The sequence below is a fragment of the Rosa rugosa genome, chromosome 2, assembly GCF_958449725.1.
Source record: "Rosa rugosa chromosome 2, drRosRugo1.1, whole genome shotgun sequence".
NCBI lineage: Eukaryota > Viridiplantae > Streptophyta > Magnoliopsida > Rosales > Rosaceae > Rosa > Rosa rugosa.
Window position 1 is genome coordinate 68,547,129 of NC_084821.1, and position 20,628 is coordinate 68,567,756.

At 40.5% G+C, this 20,628-nt stretch overlaps 2 protein-coding genes across 4 annotated transcripts; one reads left to right on the forward strand and one right to left on the reverse strand.

Moving 5' to 3' along the window:
* The first annotated feature begins 2,034 nt into the window (after window positions 1-2,034).
* Window positions 2,035-3,665, forward strand: LOC133729669 (dof zinc finger protein DOF1.4-like). The gene has a single exon (XM_062157232.1). It carries the CDS (start codon window positions 2,489-2,491, stop codon window positions 3,374-3,376), a length of 888 nt encoding a protein of 295 aa, XP_062013216.1. The 5' UTR covers window positions 2,035-2,488; the 3' UTR covers window positions 3,377-3,665.
* A 734-nt stretch (window positions 3,666-4,399) lies between these two features.
* On the reverse strand, window positions 4,400-6,482 carry LOC133729670 (uncharacterized). Of its 3 annotated transcripts, none has more exons than XM_062157235.1 (4): window positions 6,368-6,482; window positions 6,078-6,184; window positions 5,001-5,200; window positions 4,400-4,805 (listed from the first exon to the last, which is right to left on the reverse strand). In XM_062157235.1, the coding sequence occupies exons 2-4, from the start codon at window positions 6,165-6,167 to the stop codon at window positions 4,550-4,552; spliced, it is 546 nt and encodes a 181-aa protein (XP_062013219.1). In that variant the 5' UTR covers window positions 6,168-6,184; window positions 6,368-6,482; the 3' UTR covers window positions 4,400-4,549. The 3 variants fall into 3 exon arrangements, with proteins under 3 accessions (XP_062013219.1, XP_062013218.1, XP_062013217.1); XM_062157234.1 differs by having other exon boundaries at window positions 6,306-6,431; XM_062157233.1 differs by lacking the exon at window positions 6,368-6,482 and having other exon boundaries at window positions 6,078-6,244.
* Between the last annotated feature and the right edge of the window lie 14,146 nt (window positions 6,483-20,628).

A 20,628-nucleotide genomic window follows, 5' to 3' on the forward strand; every position in this document is an offset into this window, starting at 1 on the left:
TCATTATATCCACTGAAAACTAAAAACTATACATTCCCTCCGTCCTCATGAGCCGAGTTCGAGGACAGTGGAATATATATTTCACTAGTCTAACGCGAAAATTAAAAGTCAATTATTTTGTTTATTAATTATTATTGTAATCTATCAATAATCGTAGTCATTTATCATTAGAAATCGCTATATTTCTTTAAGTAACCGTTAAATATGTTAATGTGCAGAGATACCTTAAAGATCATTAATTTAGTTGAAAATTGTAGAGATGATCTACATATTAGTATCTAAAAACTGAATGGTCGAGATGTGAAGATGAGAAGCCTCGCACTTTAATTTCAGTGCGAGGCCTCGCTCTGGATAAATATTATATATATATATATATATGCTCATTTTCAATAGTGGTAGATTATCTCAATATAACACAATACCTTTAGCTCAGATGAATAGAACTATAGTATACCAATATACCATTATCGAAAATTAATATATAGATCGATTCAGCCTATCTCAACTATATATATTGGGTCGATTTTATTGAAGAAAATCCGAAAATACGTTTCTAGCTAGTTTTGTATCCTAGATTTGCATGGTGCTTGCATGCATGGATGTGACGGGAATAAAACGCCAAGATACGTAACGTGTAATCACATGTACAAAGGCCCATAAGTAATGAGGATCGTCGATCAGAATTCAGAAACCTACGTTGTAGGGTTTACCCTAACTAGTAGCCACGTGATGGTGATTGCACTGTTCATATCTATCCCTACAAAGTTGGGGTCTACCCGCCACCCCTCTATATACTTAACTAGTCCTTCACAAAACAACACCACAGAAAGACGAGCTAGCTAGGTAAGGTAACTAGCCCCTGGACCGTATTACATGTACTTTTATTCCTTGATATGTTCACAACTTCCTCTCTAGTGGAATGGAATGGAATGGAAACGGGAAACATATTATCGCTAAGGGAAAATATCACAAATGGTTGCTGAGTTATGATTCATTCGACACTTAACTCACTATATTTTCAACAATATCACTTAACTTACTCATTTTTACACTTAACTTATTGTCGCTAATTCTACTGTTAAAAGTCATTGAAATTAAGGGTATATTTGTCTAAACACTAAAAAAATGCATTTCTAACTTTTTTTTTAAAAAAAAATCTTTAAAAAAGAAAGACAATTTTTTATCAAATTATATATTTAAATTAAATTAAAATTCTTTTTTATTAGAAATTTCAGAAACTAAAAAAAATTGAAACAAATATAATAAATTTAGATTTTTTTTAAAGTTAAAAATGTATTTTTAAGCGTTTTGATAAATATACCCTCAATTTTAACTGCTTTTAACGGTACAATTAATGACAGTGAGTTAAGTGAAAGACGGATGTAAAAATGAGTGAGTTAAATGATATTGTTGAAAATACAGTGAGTTAAGTGTCGAATGAGTCATAACTCAGTGACTATTTGTGATTTTTTACCTATCGCTAATGAAATGAAAACCTAAAATATTTTGTGTATATATCCCAAGACATCACGTACGTAATATCATTTCGTTGAAAAATTGTCGTCTTATTAACATGATATGCATAATTTTACTTCAACAATGTATTTAATCATGAATAGAATAATATTCATACTAAATATAACGACAATGCAAAATTTCGTGAAATAAGAACATAATATTGAATATTCTCATTTTACTGAAATATGATAATTTTTAAATTACTTTTGTGATGGGCCACCGGCCACATGTAATCATCTGAAGTATAATGAACTTTGAGATTAGTCACTGTTGTTTACGATGAAGGAAGTTTAACATAAGGGAGAAACGATACACGCAGTACATGTTCTTTTTACACATCCAACACTACAAAGCACTATCAATGGTGACGAAGTAGCCACATGTCACCAAGTCACCAACCCACCATCACCTTCATGGTTAAGTAATTCTCTTTCCCATTTCCCATCCTTCTTCTCCACGTTGGTTCTTCTCTTATTACTTAAGTACCTTCCTCTTTTTCTCTATAAAATTGTGGGAGCATGCTACTATTGATTGTCACCTATAAGTTTGCATAATTCTAATAGGGTTGCCAGCCACCACCTCATCTTCACCAGTAGTACCAAACCCCACATACATCAATCACAAACTATCTTGGACCATACAAAAGCTTCACAAGAAATTTCTGATCATCATCATCATCTCTCTTATATATTCCTGTGTTAATAAACACTAATATTCCTTTTACATAAAGATATGCTCCTCACTTCTCATCAGCTTCCTGGCCATTTCGTTACAGCACCTGAAACTCTCTGCCTTATAAGCAACATTAACCTCGTCCTCTTCCGATTGCTTTCTCTTCTTCTCCCTCGTTCCAAGGGCTAGAATTCTTCATCTAGATCACAAATCGAAAAGGATATTCGCTTAATTAGATCATCCATCTTAAGGGATCGTCATCAGTTTCAGGTTTTGATCAAGGTATTTGGTTTGGGAGATGGGATTGAGTACAAAGCAGGTTAGTAGTGATGGCTTGGATTGGAGCCAGACCTTGTTGCAAGCACAAAGCTTTGAGCTGCCAAAACCGCCTGTGGCGAGGCGGCAACAGCAACAAAGCCAGGAGCAATCGGAGCAGTTGAAGTGTCCGAGGTGTGAATCAACAAACACAAAGTTCTGTTACTACAACAACTACAACAAGACTCAGCCTAGGCACTTCTGCAGAGCTTGCAAGAGGCACTGGACCAACGGTGGAACACTCCGAAACGTCCCTGTTGGTGGCCATGGTCGGAAAAACAAGCGCACCAGGAAACCGAACTCTAGTGCCTCCGCCGCCAAAACCACCACAAATGGTGCTAGTACTATTGCCACGACGACTAGGGTCAATAATACCAACTTGGTATTTGATCGAACCGACGGTGTGCAAAGGCTTAACAGCCACTTGGCAATTGATGGAGAGCAAAGGCTCAACTCGCATACGGGAGTTCTTCTTCCTCAACAGAATTTAATCACCTCAAGTGAATTGGACAACCATATATTTTCATCGTCATCAGGTTTAAGTAGTACTACTATGCCTTATAATTTTCTTCAAGCTGGTAGAGCCCAAGTACTGAGCTTTCCCTTCTCAAGCTCAAGTACTTCAAGTTCCTTTGACGCAATTTCAACATCTTTTCAATCCCCAAATGTTTGCAACTACCCCCAAGAATTCAAATCCATGGAGGAGCCAACCATCACCAGCATCATGCCCTCAACAACCATCACAATCCCGCAGGCTAATAATTCAAGCGTCGGCATGTACACATCAAACGACTGGAATTGGGAGGACATTGAAACCCTTGTTTCTACTGATCTCAATGTGCCTTGGGATGATTCTGATATGAACCCATAAAGGAATATTATTTACTTAACCATTTTAATTAGTTAGTGGGTATCTATAGAGGTTAATTTTTCTCTTTGAATTGGGTTGGGTGTGTATCAAACAGTCTCTTTCTATGTCATTGTCAATTATGTATTTTGTGCTATGATCTTGATCTTCAGGTGATCATGATTTTCTGGTACTTCATTTATTTCACTCTCTCAATCTTGTAATTTCTACACAGAGAGATGTAGACTGTTTGAAGCTGACTTTTTGAAGCTTCAGCTTCAAGGCTACTAATTAAGATTTGTCCATTTTGTAACTATAATCTTGCAGTTTTGCTCTTTCATTTTCTTTAATTAGCTTGTTGAAACCCACAAACAAATTAATTTGATTGAATTTTGGGGCACTCTTAGTGCTTTGTGATATAAGGAAAGATGACAGAAAATGGGGTCTTGTACAGCAAGAAGTGACTGACAGAATGTGATGGAAGATTCTTTTGGATATACATGTATATTTTGGACTACTTCTGGATCATTACAGGGATTCGTTTCCCCATATTTTATGGCCACTGGTTCCAAACTATTCTTTGCTTCTAGTCCCGACAGAATGTTTTGGTTGTAAAGTAATTGCCAAAACATTGTGTTGTTAATATATGTTCTTATGGAAAAGTTGAAATTGTATGACCATATTGTAGATTTGATGAATATCTCCCCACCTCACCATGTCTTTCGTTTGTATCAGCCTGTCGAATCGGAAAAAACCAATACTCCGTTTTCAATTCACGGAATAAGCAAAGTTACGATATCCTTTTATCCAAACTCCCACTTATATTACACCTCTTAAGCCGTTTTACAAAGTCGAATTAGAGTCGACCTTCTTTCCCCGGTTATAGTTTCACCGGATGGTAGGGAAGTGCTTGAAATTGGGTGACATATATGCATTCTTATGAATATCCAAGTGTCAGAAGGATCCTCATCATCTGAAAAATTTTGGGCCGGCCCAAAACCAAAATTATTGTCATAACATGGGATGTCTCCGTAAGCATGAGTCCAATAAGCTAAGAGACGCAGAACATTAAAAACTAGAGTAAAATCCCCTACTAAACTCCATATCACACATTAAATCATGAATTCAATCATATGTCCTGTTGCCTTAGTCATGAATTAAGAAGAATATGTCACATAATAAACTGCAATATCTGATTCAAAGGTTCTGCATCCTCACTCCAGTGTCTCTGGCGTAGTGAGCCTCTGCATCATTAGCCTTGGAGTAACTAGCATAGTAGAACTCAGAGACTATGCCTGTGAAGACCACAAAGGCAGCGCCAGCCCCGAAGATCCCCTTCCTCAATGTCTCACATGAAAGGTTTTCAGTAGGTAACTTGGTCCTGTACTTGGTGTGGTAGGCATTTCTCACTGAACCCGCAAGTAAGCACGCCTCAGCAATACAGAAAAATACCCTGAAGATTCAATATGATACACGGCAGTCAATTACAAGTCCAAGATTGGTCTTTGGACAACAAGTGACAAGCAAATTAAAGTTTAGATTTATTAGCAGGTCTAGTTGCAAATGACTACAGATTATGAACCATGTAATATTCTCAGAGCATGACCAAGTTATTCAACTGAAAATCTGTGCAAGAACAAGAACATACCAGCTGGTAATGAATAGCATGATTGCCCATGACCTAGAACCACTCGGTCTCAAAGCCTTTCCACAGCACAAGCATCGACTTACAATCATTAACAGAGCCTGACTTGTCAACAGGAACAGAAATGCCCCAACACCTAAGCCGGTGGCAATGTCGGAGTCATACACACAGTAGCTGGAATTTCCATCTTTCTGAATCTTAGACTGCCAGGGAGAAATCATCGAGGAATTAGGACCAGACAGAGCAAAACTAATATATCCTCTAGTATCACTGAAATTAGTCAAATTACTCAATGACTTTAAGTAGCATTGTTCTACTTGTAGGAGAAACCATTTAATCTTGTATTTGAACGAATAGAGCATGTTTACTCCGATTTCCTGTTAACATCAATTGAAAGTAAACTATGCCAACAACTCTAATCAAACATCGAGGAGGAGAAACATATACAAGATTTGTCTTTTTACTTTCGGCTCTTTCAGATATTTAATCAAGATTCATAGTCTCATATTAACTACAACCTCTAGCTTCTTCTGTGTCTATTCATGTTATACTGATTAAGAATCCTGCCAACGAGTTACTAGCCTTCACAAGCAAATTTCAGATTCTAAACCAAATCCTGTGTCACGGGCGCAACCCCAATTTCTAAGTTGTCATTGAATCTTTGAAATAACTTGTTGTAAACTAAATACCAGATTTACCAGAAGGATAGCAAATATCCCCTCATCTAGATAACCCAATTTCCAAATTTCATCTTTATCCTAAAGTTGACCATATTGGACTTGTAGTTTGAAAATAACCCAGATTCAAACCATATACCCTCTTATTATTTATGTGTAAATGCCAAAATCATCACATAGTCTCTCTCTCTCTCTCTCAAAAATTTCAAAAACCCACAAAACCCTCAGAAACAAACAAAGAAACAACCCCTCTTCATAAACCAGCATCAAGCTTCAGTAAAAACCCAACATACAAAAATGAAGCAAGAGCACCCAAATGAATCCAACCCCTAATTCTAAAAAGAAAAACAGTTCTGAATCAACAACCATGTGAGAATAATAGAGAGTGATAAAAGGGACTTACGTTTGACCTCCTCTGCTCAGCAGCCACAGCAAGAGCAAAGGCAATAAGATCAAGCACAAAAGTGACAGCCAAGACCAGCCTTGAAGCCATTATTCTCCTTCAAATAGCTACAATCCCACAAAACCTCTCTATCAGGAAAAGTCTAAACCCCACTATGAGAATAGGAATAGGAGATTATAAATAATGTTGGGACATAAAAGAAGATAAAGCGCAAAACGTTATAATCACTTTTGTTTATGGACCAGTCACAAACTAAATCTTTCACACGCTTCCGAGAAACATGGTTTTACCACTCTTTTTACTTCGTGGTGAATTAACCCCCCGCCGGCCGCCGCCGCTCCCGGGAAATTAGGAAAACCTAGATTCTCTTCTTACAAATAAAGGGTTAGGACAAAATGGACTTGGGACCTTTTATAACCCATCTCCTTCGATCTTCTTCTTTTTTCTTTGTTAAATATAAATAAATAAATAAAATTTATTTTCTTTTGGTATAATACCATGAACTTAAAAGTTTAATTTGGTCTCTAGAGTTGCAACTTATAATTTCGAGTTGTACCAAAAAGATAGAAACTTATAATTTCGAGATTAAACATATTAATCTCAATTTGGAGATCGTGTGATTGGCTCTTCACTTTGTCATTGTTTTCGATTTAATGTAAGAGTCGACGACCCTCTTCTTGATGTTCGAGATCTTTTGTCACGTGTTGGATCGTTTTTTCCCGTCTGCAGTTGTTAATTCGGCTCTTAGTACAAATATTTTATGTTTCTTTTGTGAAAATAAATAACTGGCATCCACAGGTGTTCGAGCATCAAAGCTTTTATCTTCGATGGTGACCCTATGAGATCCACTGTCATGTTGAACAACTCCTACTGTAGTATAGTTCTTTACGCTTCACTTGAAATATAAAATTAAATTCTTCCATTTCTATTTTACCATTTTGAAAATGAAGGATTCCAACTTCAATGTAACATTCATGATGTAAATAGGTTACTAGACTAATAACTAATATATAGTTGGTTGGTTTAGATTTCCCCATTCATAGGGTAAATTAGGACTTGGTAGATATTTTCTGTAACGCCCCAAACTGCACCTCACCAGCTTAAGCACGTCACCGTGCCGCGAGCCTCTAAAACATAAACCGAACGCTCGATTTACATTCTAGAGAACCGCTAGGCATTTTGTTTGAAAACTTTTCGTATAAACACAGCGGAAGCTACAAATATTTTTGAGGTGAAAATCCTTGAGTTGCTAAAGTTTATTTCATTCGTCTAGAACTTGAAATGAATTCTCACACACGAGGTACGAACTTCAAGGAAATGAGAACTCAACCAAAATTGACACAAGGCTAACTATCAACAAGTCTCGGAATACGAAGTTCAAGAAATAGAATCTAGAACAAGGTCTAAACGACAAAATTTACCGAACTTGTTCCACACACCCAGCTCCGTCCGCTATTGTCCCGTCACCAGTGCACAGTACCTGCATCCACACTGTTGTAGGGGTGAGCTTTCGTCCTCGCTGCTCTACAGGAACTCTACCACGACTAGGTTTGAAACCAGCAAATATATCTTTGGGATCCCAGTATGAAAACATGCTTAACCAAAGATTCCAAGGAACGACAAACTTTATAAGATTTTATAACTTAAAAACCGATGCATGATGCTTTAATAAATATGGCGCCAAATCCAAGTATTACTTGATGGCCGGTCCCATAGACCCACTACACGACCTTACCTCAAATTAATTTATCACCAGGTAAGCGTAGCGAGAGCGTAGCGAGAGCGTCCGCTACCTAGCTACACACACAGATCGGGTCGTCATTGCGATCGCTCACCGTCCGACCGGTGTAACTAACCCTCCGGAGGTTTTGGGGATCGAACCCAAGGAAGTCAGAGCCACCCTTCGCTCTCAAGCCATCACATTTCTCACATGGTTTGATTAGTATGCGTTGCATTTGAACATAACCAAACCATACCATCTAACATGCATCATTTAATAACAATATAAGAAAATCACTAACCGAGGAGAGTCTTGAATCCCTACCTGGATTCCGATGCTTCCTATCACATACTCTGAGAGTCGCGAACCTTCCGTTCCTCGGGTAATTGGAGTCCTAGATTCCGACATTTCGACCATTAATATCATATTGAACAATTATATAAAATATCGACGATTAATAAATCGTCTAACCAACCTTTCCTGTTTTGACCAAGATTGACCACAGTTTGACCAACCTTTGACCAATCACCACAAATTCGATAATTATCCCAATTACCGAATATTTTATCATTTTTTAGATTTTTCACCAATCATAACCATATCAAGATGTTTCTCAAATCAACACAATTTCCTTTTCAATTAGGTGCACCCTGAAAATTACTAAGGGCACCCAACATTAAACTTGGACCATGATTAGCCTTCTATTTAATCGTGTAACTTTCAGCATCCAGATCCCATGATAAACAAAACCATGATTATGCCATATTGAAAATACCATGGCATACCCTGGAAATTTTCCTTGACCAATAGTAAAACAAAAGGAAATTGTTTGAACCCAAAATAACATTTTTTTCCGACAAGGAGGACTCGAATAAAGCCTACTTGGAGATCAAGCAATATCGAAGCAAATCTGATTAATCCTCGATTTACTATTTAATTATCAAATATTTGATAATTAATGGTGATTTGTATGCTTGATTACCAAGATTATGCAAGGGAAAACAATAACGTGTCCATGCAAATATTCATATATTCCCATGCAATTAATGTGCAATGGCATATATGGAAGCATGCAATCATGCTTGATGGTGGTCAAAGAGGAATATATATATATGATGTATGTATGGTGGCTCATGCATGGTTCAAGTAAGGAAGATTCCCCATGCAATTAAACATGGCAACGTGCTGTCCTTCTCCACTTATATTCAAAGTATTCATGCAATTAAATAGCATGGTGGGCCATCATTCACCAGCCAATCATATGTAAGCGACCAAATGCTTGCCCATGCAATTGATGATTGTAGAGTCCCCGCGAGGAGTCCTCACCAAGTCGCGAAGATATATATATAAACATAAAGACGTGCATATCCTACCGCATCCAAGAAGATTACATCCAGGACTCAAAGAGGCAAGTAACCTTGCCTATATTCCAGCGGTGACAGAGGATAATTATTAATTATCGCCTACGATAATATCAAAACTATTAAGAGTTTTGATTTGATTCAAGGCCAATAACTGTGGCCTAAAATATAGTATTTCATTCCTATTTGGAAAATGAAGCTGCAGCAGCCTATATATAGAGGCTAAAGACGATACAGAAAAGGACCTCTCTCATATCAATCAATCCTAGCGATTACAAAGCCTCCCCGGAGCAAACCTTCAACCTTGTTGAAACCCGGTGACGGTGCGCCAGTCCTAGTCTCTCCAAGAGCCGACTGTCAGCATCACCAGACCAACCCGGCGGCCGTACTTCCAGTCCCAGTCTCCCAGCGAGCCGACTGCGAGCGCAACCGCCACCGTTACTGCCAGCGAAGCAAGGGTAACGCCCTCGCAACCCAGCGAAGCTAAAGTCACGCTTTAGCGCAACCCGTGCTTTCTCCCAACTTCCCAGTGATTGCTCTGCTTAGTCTACAACACTAAGTATCGATTCGGTGAACGCAAGAGACCACAACCAAAGTCCTTATCCGTAAGGCAAAAGTCCTTTTCCGAAAGGCTAGAGAAGAACCCTGTGACAAGGTTGGTGCTCTCCTCGTCCACAGCGCTTGAAGAAGAAGTCAGGTCAAGGGACTACCCCAACGACTGCACCCCGCGGTGCTTGCACGCCTGCGCAATCACTCGCTCAAAAGAGACAGTTTGCAAGCCAACTGGTTTTGGAGCCAAACATTTTGGCACGCCCAGTGGGACCACGCTAAAGTCTTTTTATATTCACCATCATTGGGATGCCAGGGGAAAATCTTTCCCAAAAGAAATTCCTAAAGTGATAAGATGGCCAACGTTGCCACCACTGGCAATACTGACATTGATGACGAGTTCGTGCCCCTCATCATCCCAGAGGATGCTAGCATCGAGGAGCGACTCCGCATCCTTATGGTCGACAACGACAATTTTCGGAAGCATCTGGCAGCTTTATTCGCGAAATCAGAACAAGCTAAGGCTAAGGCGCATGCACAAAAGCTCGCCAAGATGGCCATAGCACACGCGGCCATAGAGGCTGTACATGGAGAAGATCATCAACAAAATTGTTCTTCTGACAAGAAAATTGTCTCTGAACAAATATCTAATTTCTCCACTGATCAAGCCAAATACGTGGCTACTGATCAGATGCATGGGGGGCAAGATGGAGTCCAGGTTCACCCCCTTGATCAAAAGAAGCAAGTTCATGATCAAGTTAATTATGACTCTGCTACTGAACGTCATGACCATGAAAAGGGTCAAGAGCATGGCCTACTTAATTATCAATTGAGGCATGGCCCACCTTACTATCATCAATTAAGCTTTGGCCATGCTACTGGACGTCATGGTGAAGGTGGCCACAATCATGGCCAACTTAATTATCAATTAAGTTGTGGTCAAGAGAAGCCAATCTGTGGCTTTATTAATCAATTCCACTTGAATTTCTTCATCAGTGTTTCAAGGCCAAGCGGTGGCTTTGATATACATGGAAGATACATCTTCAACCCACCTTGCAAGAATGGCCAGAATAATTATTCTAGTGGCCAATTTGTCCTTCGCGACTGCAAATTTGAGTATCATCAATACAAGTTAACTCTTGTTTACAGTTATTCAAATTTCTTGCAAAAGGAATTTGTCTATGATGATACTATACAGTCCATAGAGGCGTCTCAATATGATGCCTGGAAAGAAAATAGAGGCAAACAAATATTTGATATGCCTATTTCTGAAGAAGAGATCGATTCATCAAATTTTGGTGATTCTAAATATGATCTCAACATGGAGCCAATATATGATGAATATGATGATGATTACAATTTAATTATTGGTTCCAAAAATCATATGCAGCAGTTCAAATTCCTCCAACAAGTGGTTAAATATAAGGGCCAATTTGTGGCTTATTCTGAAGACACCATGTTCTATGACATGGTAGTTGGCGACAAAGCCGATCTTGGGACACCATCATCTCCAAAATTTCACTTGAAGATCATGCTTCGCCAACCAACAAAGATACTTGGGGGGCAATTAATACTCCTCCTACGAGCCAAATTTCTTCCAAGTTTTCGACGCGAAGTATCTTTGTTGCTTTCCTATAAGTTCTCGCAAGAGGGATTTTCATGTCATAAATTTTGATGCGTCAGAGCTTGGAGTGAAGCATAGGTGGCCTCCCCCGTGGCCTTCTAGAGGTTAGCTAAACGCACTGCTGCTAGCTTCTTTATTTGCTTCTAATTTTCTGTCAATTTTCAGTTTGCATCTTTCTTTAGTTAGTCAAAAAAAAAAAAAAAAAAAATACAAAAAGAAAAATACAAAAAGAGAGTTTGTAGGCCGCGAGGAGCGAGTGCTCGCGAAGGAGGCCGAATACTAGCGAGGAACCTTTCGCGAACGCTTTTCTGGCGAGCACTGGTCACGTGCAGCGAGCGTTCGTTAAATACACTTCACCCATTCCTCGCGAGCGAAATACAACTGAGGCGAAGTCGATCTAAAGGCCAGCGAGTGGACCTTAATGGACAATCTTCTGCCAACCACAGTGGCAGGCATCGAGGTATAGCATCGTGGAAGGAGTTTGACGCCAAAACGGAGTCAGGGAGAGTTTCTTCCAGCGGCGAGAAGAAGCAAAATCGAATTGCAGAAGGTTCCGTATCCAACCCAGAGTCATCTTCCACTGCTGCTACGAAGAATTGAACCCAATCCCCAGGAAATAGTGATTGTTTGTGCTTTGTGCTGATTAATTGATCTCCTGTGGGTTATTCAGTTGAGCCTTAGCCAAAAATCTGAGAATATGATATATGCCCGCAAGGTGTTTGATGGAATGCTTGAGAGAAACATTCTGTAAAGACGTGTGTAGACTTGGGGGGCAGAACTGTTGCCTTAAGATTACAATCCTCAACAGAGCACAGTAGCATTCTCGTGATGATTTCACACGGAGTTTGAAGATTTCCTGAGAAGGTCAGCGACTTGGGGCGACAGGTGACACAAGTGATGAATGCCAATTGCAATGGCAGCATACATTGGTTCGCACATAAGGGAATACATGGGATAAATGTTCCACATAAACAAACACGTTACAATGCCACACGTTCAATATGTAAGCAGTACCTGAAGCACAATACAAGGGAGATTACAGATGGGAAGACTTGGCAGGCCACAATAAGGCCGGATCATCCCGCTTCAACACTAGATAAGTTTCTGGCTGTCTAATTTCATCCACAACATTTTCATTGAAGCCAATCAGAAACAGAAATTCCATGGCGGCTTTGTAGTTTGCGACATTTCTTAGCCTTGCGCAGTCTTCTGTATTTCGATTCACCTGGGTTGTTCAGGAGCATTCCTTATTATCTTAAATAGAGTTTGGAGGACTGTGGTAGTTTGTGTGGGATTAACTTCAGCTTGCAATGGTCTTCTGCATACGTTTACAAGCAAATGAAACAGGGTCTTGAATTATTTGAATTTCTTGATCATCTGGATTTGGTTCATCGATCTGCATACTGGGCATTTCATTTGGAAGCACCAAATTATCGTTAGATCTAGATACTGGCTGAATAATTCCGTTTGACATAGAGGCATCAGGATCGGGTTCTTCTAAGCCTTCTTCAAAAGAGGTTCAGAGCCAGCTGGTGGCTTTTGCATACATATATATAATGAAGAAGAAGCCAAGGCAGTGAAGCGGTGGTATGTTCTTACAATACATGCTAAACGTACAGCCAACATGGTGGCTTAATTGTATTAATTGCACGAGAAGAAATTGTCTTACATGTGATGCAGCTATCACATGCATGAATGGATACTCTGCATGAAGAAGTGCACCTGCCGCTAGCATGTTTTCTGGATTAAACCATGCATAGCTACAACATGTTGCCAGGGGCATGACCATGATGCCTGCCACATATTTATTCATTCACTCAGAGGTGGTTACCATTCGACACGATCATGGTGTATTAATGATACAAGATGCTGCTAGCTGGCCTAATTTTTAGCACTTGCCAGTAACACCTAACCTTCATTGAAAGACGTAGCGGGGTCACAAGGAAAAAAGGCTTTGGTGTAAAACACTCTGCAAAGAGGTTGGTCACCGCGAAGAGTCCAGAGTTCGCGAACATTTGCAGCCGAAACCCATTCTCATCACCGCGAAGGGTCGCGAGCAGTTTGGAGACTTCACGAGGTAGAGAGTAAATGCAACAAGTAAAAATACTTCGCGAAGAACTTTCATCAAGCTCACTCCGATTTCGTCCTCATCAAGATCTTCCTCGAGGGGATTTGCTCCTTACTAGGATCCTCCTTAAGGAGATTTTCGCAAGTTGATAGTCAACAAATCTTCGCGAGGTCTTGCATTTGTTCGCGAGCTCAAGGCAAATATCAGAGAAACCTTCGCGAGGAATGTGTGTTCGCGAAGCACATTTAAATCAAGCTTACTGAGATTTCTCCTCAAGGACATTTGCTCCTCACTTAGATCTTCCTTGAGAAGATTTCTATCTTCCTCAAGGGGATTTCCTCCTTACTGAGATTTCTCTTCAGAGAAGTTTTGGAGAAGATATCATTTTTAAGGCCAACACCTGTGGCTTTTAAGTTTTTACCAAAGTTTCACTTTGCCAATATTCTTGCTCAAGACTTATGCAGTGTTTAAGCTCTTTAAGGCCAATTTCAGTGGCCTAAAAATAAAAGTTTTTCATCCAGGTTGATAATACTTTGTGGAGCAATTCAAAAACTTATGGCAAGTACATCATTTGCAGGTCTTTGTCTATCAAGATTGAGTTGGTGGCAATCAAGCTTCATGGCCTATACTTAATCAGTCCAGTGATATCAGTTGAAGCCAATGCAAGTGGCTATAAAGCGACGTTATTGCAAGATTAGTGCTGACTCAAGACCTCTTCAGTCAAGATGGGGAACTTTGACTTCGAGGTCTGGGGGGCAATGTTTGAACCCAAAATAACATTTTTTCCCGACAAGGAGGACTCGAATAAAGCCTACTTGGAGATCAAGCAATATCGAAGCAAATCTGATTAATCCTCGATTTACTATTTAATTATCAAATATTTGATAATTAATGGTGATTTGTATGCTTGATTACCAAGATTATGCAAGGGAAAACAATAACGTGCCCATGCAAATATTCATATATTCCCATGCAATTAATGTGCAATGGCATATATGGAAGCATGCAATCATGCTTGATGGTGGTCAAAGAGGAATATATATATATGATGTATGTATGGTGGCTCATGCATGGTTCAAGTAAGGAAGATTCCCCATGCAATTAAACATGGCAACGTGCTGTCCTTCTCCACTTATATTCAAAGTATTCATGCAATTAAATAGCATGGTGGGCCATCATTCACCAGCCAATCATATGTAAGCGACCAAATGCTTGCCCATGCAATTGATGATTGTAGAGTCCCCGCGAGGAGTCCTCACCAAGTCGCGAAGATATATATATAAACATAAAGACGTGCATATCCTACCGCATCCAAGAAGATTACATCCAGGACTCAAAGAGGCAAGTAACCTTGCCTATATTCCAGCGGTGACAGAGGATAATTATTAATTATCGCCTACGATAATATCAAAACTATTAAGAGTTTTGATTTGATTCAAGGCCAATAACTGTGGCCTAAAATATAGTATTTCATTCCTATTTGGAAAATGAAGCTGCAGCAGCCTATATATAGAGGCTAAAGACGATACAGAAAAGGACCTCTCTCATATCAATCAATCCTAGCGATTACAAAGCCTCCCCGGAGCAAACCTTCAACCTTGTTGAAACCCGGTGACGGTGCGCCAGTCCTAGTCTCTCCAAGAGCCGACTGTCAGCATCACCAGACCAACCCGGCGGCCGTACTTCCAGTCCCAGTCTCCCAGCGAGCCGACTGCGAGCGCAACCGCCACCGTTACTGCCAGCGAAGCAAGGGTAACGCCCTCGCAACCCAGCGAAGCTAAAGTCACGCTTTAGCGCAACCCGTGCTTTCTCCCAACTTCCCAGTGATTGCTCTGCTTAGTCTACAACACTAAGTATCGATTCGGTGAACGCAAGAGACCACAACCAAAGTCCTTATCCGTAAGGCAAAAGTCCTTTTCCGAAAGGCTAGAGAAGAACCCTGTGACGAGGTTGGTGCTCTCCTCGTCCACAGCGCTTGAAGAAGAAGTCAGGTCAAGGGACTACCCCAACGACTGCACCCCGCGGTGCTTGCACGCCTGCGCAATCACTCGCTCAAAAGAGACAGTTTGCAAGCCAACTGGTTTTGGAGCCAAACAGAAATCACCACGTACAATTCAACCTCACATGTCCAATTAACAATCAAGCTTGATCACCTTTAATACCAATCAGAAAGCAACAACCCAATCTAGACACACACTATCAGTTTACCAACTCGTCCAGGTTTCCAATTAACCCCAATTCCTTTTTAATTCACAACAAACCAAAATCACCTCCCTCAAACAAAATTTCACGGTAAGCATGCAAACGCATGCAATCAATTCCAGCAGCAAATAAATTCGCAGAACCCTTAAAACAAATTCCAACTAACCTTGAGATCAAAGTAGATGAAGAACAGAACCTATATTGCAGGTCTGCTCCCTGGCGGACGAACACAGCAAGTCGATCTCCAGCTTAATCAATTCTGGGTTCATCAACTCAGCCTAGCCAATACAATCACCCCTTTGAGTTCCAGGATTAGAATCACCATCGGAGACGATTCAAAACTCCGGAAACTCTGCCGGAAACCGGATTTGCAGTGAGGTCCGACGACACCCAAAAACACAATCTCATCAGAACCTATTCGAATTCGAAAACTGATTATACCCAGATGTAGAGAATGAAGAGGAGAAGGATTTCCTCACCTCATGCAGCTTAATCTGTCGCCGGAAATCACCGGAAAACTACCCAGGTTGCAGCAGCTTCTCGACGTCGTACCGTCGCCATCAGTCATCAAATGGACGATCTGAGGCCAGCGGCGCATCGGCGATGAAGAGAGGAAACGAACGTGGGTGGTCTGCCTGTCGTTTCGTCGCCGGAAACGAAAATTCCGGTTGGGTCCTACTATCGGGTCGTCGAGTCGTCGATCCGGGTCGAGAGCTCTGGAATCCTCCGGAGCCATCTGGGTCGTTCACTCTCATCTGCCACTATTTATAGCCCAACCTGAGTCTGATCCAACGGCCGAGATCAAGCGGTGGTTAATTAACGGCCCAGATCGCATCAGGGACAAATTCTATTTATTTAAAATGAATTTCCATAATTTCCAAACTTCGGAAATTCATTATAAACATTTCGGGTGTCCGAAAAATTCCCCAAAAATTCTCACGAACTCGTCGTGTCGTGTACTTTACCATCCAACTCTTAAATCGAGGATTTCACTTTAAGAAAATTTCTGAAAATATTCTCGAGCACTCTGACGTTTATCGAGATTGCTAAACAATTTCTCGTGAAATCTCCACTAAGATCGATACATTTTTCTAGGGCTCACAGTATCGAAGTCGCTTTCTATCTAAGAAGAAACCTAAAGGATGTTCTAAGTTGTTAGGTCCTCCTGATCAAATCATATAACAATTACTTGCTTGACCTGTAATGGATAGCAATCAGCATCATCTGTCCCATCAGAGCATTTTATTTCTACCACTAAGCTAGATCCCTTCAAGTGCCATCTGAATCGATCCTCCTCAACCTCCAAAAGCTTCGTCAATTACATATATGCAGGCTCCATATATATGTACAAACAAAACTGGGTTCACCATTTCCCATTCCTTGGCACCAAAATCATCACTAGATCGATTATTATCATCTTCGACTCGATCGTCCTCCAACAAGACAGGTTGGCGAGGATAACCACGATCTAGTGGTGACTTTGGTGCCAAGGTATGAAAAACTGCCGGCCCGACTTTCTTTGTGTAGCATAGCAGCTTGCACTATAATGGATGAACAAAAGAAACAAGATCAAGGAAGTATGATCTAGACTGCAAAACTCATAGCTTTAGAGATAAATAACAAGAGAACAAATTGAAAGACGCCTCAGAGAGCGTATATAGGATGTGCTTCATAATTATATACAATGGTGTTGGAGTACGTTTTAGTACAGATTCAAGCCGCAGTACAGATTCATGTACAATATTGAAGTACTTGTACTTTGTACCTTGCAACCCAACCGTTAGTTTCTAACACATTAATTAAACAATGAAATATTTTTTTTTTGGATATTAAACAATGAAATATTGATGCTGCAATAAACTGGTTTAGAATCTTAGATTCATAGGTGATTGACCAAAATTTTCCAATGTGGGCCGGCGAATATTACATCCATAAAGTAAAAACCCGATGTTAATTTAAGGATTAAATGCTTGTTACTCCTCAAACTTTTCCCCGAAAAACAGTTTAGTCCCTCACCTTTTAAATTAAACTGGATAGTCCTTATTCTCTTTAATTCTCACACGATAAGTCCAAAATGTCTATTATACCCCTCACTTCATCTTTTTTCTATTTATTTTAATTATTTTCTCTCTTTTTCTATATTTCTCTATCTTTTTATTTCTTATTTTTCTGCTTCTCTCTCTTAGCTTTCTCTCTCTCTCTGCACTCCAAGCAACAAGCCGATCAAAATCCCAGCCTTCTTTCAATCAAATTCATCATCTGGGTATTCAACTTTGCCTTCTTTTCAGTCAAAATTGCCATCTGGGTATTCAATTTTCTCGATCAAGAATTAGGGTTCGAAAAGGGCTATAAATCCATCTACGGCTACCAATTTGTGTTCTCTCTTCCGGTTAGGTGAGATCGGCAACCAGCCCGCTACCACCGTCTCAATCGACTCACACATTCGACTGAGACAGATGATCAAAACCAGAACGGCGATGTGAGCTTCAATTTAGAAAACAAGAAGATCAAATCAAAGGGGCGGTGACGATGAAGAGAATGCGATTGAATTGGATTTCAAATTCTAAAATTGACAAGAAGATCAAATCAAAGTGCCACAACTTCCAGCTCCAATTCGAGCTCTTCTAGTTCAGTTTCTAGCAAAACCCAGCTGGGGAGAAGATCTGACGGTAGACCCAACATCCACTTCGACGAACTGTCTCCTCGGAAATGAGACCCAGAGCTTCCGAAAGTGTTCGATCTAGTATCATGCCACATAATTGGAAGCCGGAGAATCGAAACCTTGGGCCAATCAAAATCCAAGCCCAACGACCTAATTGAGGTGGTGGTGGTGGTTTGGCGGTGAGGAAGGCGTAGTGGTGGGACTGGGTGATGCCGAGGAAGGGGTGTGGAGGATTACGGTGGAGAGGGGTATGATACTGAGGTCGAAGAGGAGTGCGGCGTTGTTTGGGTGGACAATTGGGGGCTTTGGGAGAGGAACAGGCGCTGGTGAGAGATAGGCATGGTGAATGGGTAGTACGGATCCGTGAATGGCAGTCGCTGCGGAGGGAGAAAAGGAAGAAGAAGAGGGGGGAGAGAGAACCAAAAAAACTAAAAGAAAAAAAAAGAGAGAGAGAGTAAAAAAATAATAATAATAAAAAAGAGGAAGTGAGGGGTATAATAGTCATTTTAGACCTATTACGGACCTGTTGTGTGAGAATCAGAGAGAATAAGGACTATCCAATTTAATTTAAAAGGTGAGGGACTGAACTGTTTTCTGGAGCAAAGTACAGGGAGTAACAAGTATTTAACCCTTAATTTAATATAGCCCAAATCAGCCCAATTGTTCGGTCCATTCTAAGCCCATGACACCTAGCTATTAAGTTAAGATTCAAAGAAGGGAAAAATTCACCAACGGTGTCTGGACACTTTGGTGACTTTCAAAATGATACCTGAACTCTGAATGTTATCAATGTGATACCTGGATTCATTATTTTGTATCAACGTCGTACCTACGACCAATTTCCGTCACGGAGCCGTTAAATTTTGCACGTGCGATGCATGTGAGTCACTAAATAAAGATAAAAAGACGGATTTACCCTCAAATTTTTTTTTCCTTTTTCTTTTTATTTTTCTTTTTCTTCTTCTTCTTCTTTTTCTTCTTCTTCGATATTTCTTTCTTTCTTCTTCTTGCTTTCTGCCTTCAGACGCCATTAAATCTGTCTTTTAACCCTTCCACCTCTCGTCTTCTTCCTCTCCCCTCAATCATCTCTCTGACTTCACTCGCCGATTCTTCAGGCACATGGCGCCGACGCAGTTGACCTCGACGAAAGGATCGGCGGCGTACTCCATCACCGATTTCAGATATTCGACAAGCAAGGCTTCGGGAAAACTCTGTCCTTCATTTTGGAGGACGAAATTGAAATTGAAATTGAAATTGGGATTGGGATTGGGATTTGGTTGGGTTCTCTGTAAACTTGCTGGTGTTTTGTTGTAGTTAAATAACTTGATATTAATGGATTTTGAGTTCGAGTTTTGGTGGAGGTGTGGTTGTGGGTGGTGATGGAAAATGAAAATCAGAGTTTCTGCAAGGTCTTCTTGGTTCTCACCGCCGCTGCTGGTGTTGCCACCTGGCTCCGCATTGCCGCGGCGAACTCCATGGTGATGTCGCGGTCGGGGGAGGAGGAGGCGTGGGCGGATTCGTCCTCTTCAGCAATGGGCAACCTAACCCCTTGCATCCTCGATTTTTGGACCTTCGTCGGCAGGCTGGTGGCGCGCTTGATCGGCGGGCTGGAAGTGAAGGTCGGCAAAGGCAGAGGGAGGTGTTCGAGCGGCGGAGGAGGAGCCAGTTGCTCAGTGGCGGTGGAGTCCAGTGGTCGCTGATCGTGATGGAGGAGTAGCTCTTCTTGTGTCTGTTGTGATTCTGCGTGGCCGTAATCGCTTAAGGCGGCGCCGGTTTTCTTCAAGGCCATGACGTAGCCAGAATGGAATCTTGATGATTCAAACCAGGGGAAGAAGAAGCGTTACCAAAAAAAAAAACAGGGGAAGAAGAAACCAAAAATATTTCACCGGTTAAATCGCTGGCGTAAATTCAACCAAATATTAGCAAAACTCTCAGAGAAAGTTTGATTTCTCAGATGTTACCGGAATTGGACTATATATAACTAAATGTAGCCATCACCTCCCAATTTCAACCAATTAATAATTACATGAATTCGAGACCATTATGTGATGAATCCAGAACTCGGATCCAAAATCAAAGGAGAATCCGGCGCAACTGAGGAGAATCCGGAGATAGAAAAATGAAAAGAAGATTGAGAAGGAGACAATGAACGGAGAATATTGCGAGATCAAACCTGAGATGATTTGAATCTTGATGATTCAAACTAGGGGAAGAAGAAGTGTTACCAAAAAAAAAAAACGGTGGAAGAAGAAACCAAAAAGGAAGAAGAAAGAAAGAAAGGTCGAAGAAGAAAAATAAAAAGAAAAAGGAAAAAAAAATTTGAGGGTAAATCAGTCTTTTTATCTTTATTTAGTGACTCACGTGC